At 34.6% G+C, this 4,504-nt stretch overlaps 1 protein-coding gene across 1 annotated transcript; it reads left to right on the top strand.

The window, feature by feature from the left end:
• The first annotated feature begins 567 nt into the window (after positions 1–567).
• Positions 568–3,626, top strand: LOC105060635 (uncharacterized). The gene is made up of 5 exons (XM_010944422.3): positions 568–720; positions 1,581–1,694; positions 2,742–2,821; positions 2,910–3,034; positions 3,378–3,626. Exons 1-5 carry the CDS (start codon positions 668–670, stop codon positions 3,447–3,449), a joined length of 444 nt encoding a protein of 147 aa, XP_010942724.1. The 5' UTR covers positions 568–667; the 3' UTR covers positions 3,450–3,626.
• The last annotated feature ends 878 nt before the right edge of the window (positions 3,627–4,504 follow it).

Here is a 4,504-nt window from a genome sequence, read left to right as displayed (position 1 = left end):
TAAGTATGAATAAAAATAATAGTTCTATAATAACAACTAATACATCTTTATAGGATTAATAATTTATAAGATTAAAAAATATATTTTAATATATTTATAATTAATATATTAATAAAGTACTTTAGTACTCAATTGTAATATATTTTATATGATTAATAAATATATTTCATAAAATATATTAGGGGTAATTTTGGTATTGCATAGTTAGTTATCTTTGACTTTTGTAAAATACCAAACAAATTACTTGAGAATATTCGAAAATCTTTATTCACTGGAATATAACATACCGAACATGATGATTTTAGATTATCAAAGATCAAACTACCTCGAGATCAAGATCATAGATGATCTAAGATCATCTTAATGATCCCATTTTGGTCATCAAATTTCATCTAAATTTAGAATATTAGAGATATTTTGGGACAAAGACATATTTTATCTATTATATGAATATTTTGTTAGAGAGATATTAAAACGATGGAAAAATTTCCACATGAAACGTGGATAATATCATTTTGAAAAAGTCAGATCCTCTCCTCAATAAATAAATAAATAAATCGACACCTTGTGAGGCGCAGAGCTGATCTTTCTAGTCAGTTTCACTTTTAAATCCTATATCCTTTGTATTTCTTCTCGGCGAACGCTGCAGGAGAGGAAGTGGGGAAGAATGCTGCTGGCCGTTCTCTTCGCCAACACCGACGGCAACATCCTCATCGAACGGTTAGCTCTGAATCTCCACCGTCCATTGCCAGAATCCTTTCCTTCTTTCTCCCTATTCGTGCCAGATCTCGAATCTCGGTTCAGTTATTAGATTATTATTATTATTACCTTTTTGGTCTCACCTGTTTGCGGATGAGTTTTTTATATGAATTTCTATCTTTCTTGTTTTCTTTTTTTTTTTTTTTTGGAAAGAAATCATTCTTGCTTTTCATAGATCCAAAATACTCTCAATCTCAGGCTTCTCATCTTGTTATGCCAATTTTTGGTCTGAGAATGAGAAAAGAACACCAAGCACTGCATAATGAATCGACGTCTGTTTATTTGGTGCTTTTTTTTTGTTTTTTTTCTTTTTATTTGTTTGATAAAGCAGAAGAACCAGGGAAATTTGTTCTCAGATGATTTTATATATATATATAGAGAGAGAGAGAGAGATTGAATGTGGTTCTTTTTCTGCGTGATTTGTAGGGAGATTAGACTATCTGTTCCAATGCCATGATACTCCTTTACTATATACAAATCATTGATCTAGTTCAAATTTTGGAGATTTGATATCCTCCATTGTCTGTGGTTTCCTCTAAAGAAGGCAGATTTGAAGAATCTTCTTAGAGATTCCCATTCTCTTTCCGATATATACTAAAATAACAGCTCACGATTATTTTTTTTCTTACAGATGCATCGAGTGAAACTATCAAAAATCGATAGCTCTTTTTGAACTTTTAGATCTGCAAATTAGCTGATTATTCCATGAAATTCATGAGGGTTGGAAGGAATCCTTTCTTTGGCATGCTACAATTTGATGATCTCATTTGGTGACTGACTAAACTTCTTGTCATCTATGCGTAATGTTTCTTATGATGCAGCTTTCATGGAGTTCCTGCTGAAGAAAGACTACATTGGCGGTCTTTCCTGGTAAAGTTAGGAGCAGAGAATCTTAGAGGAGCTAGAAGTGAAGAGCTTTTTGTTGCTTCACACAAGTATGCAAATGTCCCTTGAAGCACCAAGACTCTTCAAGTTTTATGTTACTAGACTGTGTAACAAGAATTCCTTTATTGACTTGTTGTAATCAGTTTTTTTATACGTTTATGGATCTCCACAACTAGAAACCAAAAGTTCAAATCACAATTTTAAAGGCTATCATGAGATAGGGCAAAAAAAAACAAAAAATGAAGTCAGTAGCCATATAATGTCACTCTTTACTCTTTTATATGCTGACTACATACATATGCATGTGAAAGATAAATCCAAACAACAAAAACTTGCGACCATGATCTTATTAGTATCAATCATTTCAGGGCCTTAACCACCAGAGGTTGAGAGCTTCATTTTTTGAGTACTTAATTTGGGTATCTTATACTTAAATCCCACATCTCATATTCACATTATCTTTTCACCGCTATCAGCTGGATGAGCAGAAAATTGGCCTTCTTCTGTATAATTGAAAGGAGCTAAATTTTACATCAGTATCAGAGGCTTCAACAGGCCTGAATCAGGCTTAAGAAATAGTTTATGGAAGGCATTGACACATGGGAAAGCCTCGTTATAGCCGAGACCAGGCCCTTCTGCACCAATAGATTCAAATCTAGATGTAGAGAAACCTGGAAATAGATCCATTTTCGCAGCTGGAAGATGGACGCCAATCTCTATCTCCATGGTGCTGCTTTACAAACTGATATTATACATATTTCTTACGTATGAAAGATAATGCCTTCTGAACATGCTTAAGCTTTCTTGCCTTGTACCAGTTTGGAAGTACAAGGTATGCTTATGCTTGTTTCTGATGCTTGATCTCATTTTAGTAGCTACAGCACCCAAGACAGGTGATGTACTGGATTACAGGAGAAAAAATCTAGTTGATTCAAGCTACCTCCATCATGTTTCTATGTTTGTGCCTCATTTTATTAATTTTCAATATTCTTTAACTCTTTGTTTTCAGGCTACCCTCCATTATATTTTCTAGTTCTATGCCTCATTTTTTCTTATGTTTCAATTATTTTCCTGAAATTTAACGCTTCTATATTCAGGTCTGTGTATATTATATATACCATGCTTGGGGACGTCTGCATTTATGTTGTTGGAAAGGATGAATATGATGAACTGGCTTGTGAGTCCTAATAGCTGTTTCTCCTTATTTTGTCAAATATAATGTATCCTGTTGACTTGTTTCATGATTGTTGTTTATCGGACTCAAGTGACCGAAGTGATCAATGTGATCATATCATCGGTGAAGGACGCATGTCGGAAAACTCCAACCGAGCGCCTCTTCCTCGACAAGTATGGGAAGGTTTGCTTAAGTCTGGATGAAATTGTTTGGAAGGTAGAGAAATTCTAAACAGTTTGATATTTTGGCTCCATATTAGTAACCTTTTCCCCCTTTCAACATAAAACATGTTAGTTTTCCACATCAAATATATGGGTCCACAACATGCTTTTAAGTATGTTGAGTACTGTCGATCAAAACTTGCATTCCAACTTGCACAGTAAGACTTCAGTCTTTGATTTTAAATGAATGAGATGAGAAAGAAATGATGCATTGCCACTTTTTGCTACATTTTTGTCTTATCGGTTCTCTCTCTCTCTCTCTTCTTGTTTTGAGATCAGTTTTAGGTGTTATACTGCATTCTTTCGTCTTTTGATATAGAGTTGTTTTCTCTGTGAAGGGGATGCTGGAGAATACGGACAAGAGTAGGATCCGACGTCTAATAAGGTTGAAACCTCCAACAGATTTCTGATCTTGAGGTTGCTTGCTATTCTATAGTTTGTTAGGTTCCACAATTGAAATCATGTGATTTTTTTTTTTTTCCCATTTGTGTCTTCAACTTCTATTGCTGTTTATTGCTTTTGAGTAATTGTAATGCAAGATCATGTTAAGCAAGTTTTCTGAGGTTGCAGAATAATAATATTTCTGTTTTTGCAACAACAAACTCATGGGATTTGTCCTTTTAGATACAAGTCCAATACACCATTTTCTTTCTTTCTTGCTTGCTTTTAAGTGGGGAAAGAAACTTCAAAAATTAGTTCGCCAAATGGACAAGATTGTCTCTCTTAATTTTACCGAATGGTTTAATCTGCATGTCAGACACTGGCAGGTCAACTGAACAGATGCCTCGTGTGGGAAGTGGGTTCTTTAGAGGAGCAAACAACAACTGCAGAAGCTTGTTGGTTTTGCATATACTTCACTTGTGTGAAACTGACCATTTAGGATCTTTGAAAGGGCTTATCCCGTTGCTCTATATGCCTGTTTGGATAAAAAGAACTCCAAAAACTTGGATTAGCACACCAGTAATCTTTGAAGCGGAACTTTATAATGAACTAAACTGTTTACTCGTGGTGCTGTACACTACTTGAGTGTTGCATACAAATCCACAGCCTGAAAGCTTCAAAGAACCAAAAGAGAGAGAACCATGCTAAAGTGAGAATTGTTCATATATCATGCAAAAACGATGAACAATGTCTGGAACTCTACAATAAAATAGCATTGTAGAAAGAAGGAATAGGATGTTGTTAAAGATAGTTAGGTCAATGATACTGCAAGTGAACTTACCAATTACTTTTTGGAGGGATGCACTTTTGATTACTGGCTACATTCTTCTTCTTCTTCTTCGTCTTTTTTTGATTTAAAGTAAGAGGTTATTAATGGTGTTATGAAGAAGAGTTTACATACAATGATTTATTTACAGCTATTGACCACTTTGATCTCCCCCGTGTTGTATGTACTTGTGCATTAGTTAGAGCGGTGTTCAAAGCTTTTGAACTGCTGATTTGTTTGGAGACTCCTTTGGCTTAA

The sequence above is a fragment of the Elaeis guineensis genome, chromosome 16 (assembly GCF_000442705.2).
Source record: "Elaeis guineensis isolate ETL-2024a chromosome 16, EG11, whole genome shotgun sequence".
Lineage (NCBI taxonomy): Eukaryota > Viridiplantae > Streptophyta > Magnoliopsida > Arecales > Arecaceae > Elaeis > Elaeis guineensis.
This window is presented reverse-complemented; position numbering and strand designations above follow the sequence as displayed.

What these genes read in the sequence shown, in the direction of transcription:
- LOC105060635 (XM_010944422.3), top strand. Translation starts at nt 668, where the DNA reads ATGCTGCTGGCCGTTCTCTTCGCCAACACCGACGGCAACATCCTCATC. An exon ending in GGCAACATCCTCATCGAACG is followed by an intron (nt 721 to 1,580) that starts GTTAGCTCTGAA and finishes CTTATGATGCAG; the next exon opens with CTTTCATGGAGTTCCTGCTG. An exon ending in CTTTTTGTTGCTTCACACAA is followed by an intron (nt 1,695 to 2,741) that starts GTATGCAAATGT and finishes TTCTATATTCAG; the next exon opens with GTCTGTGTATATTATATATA.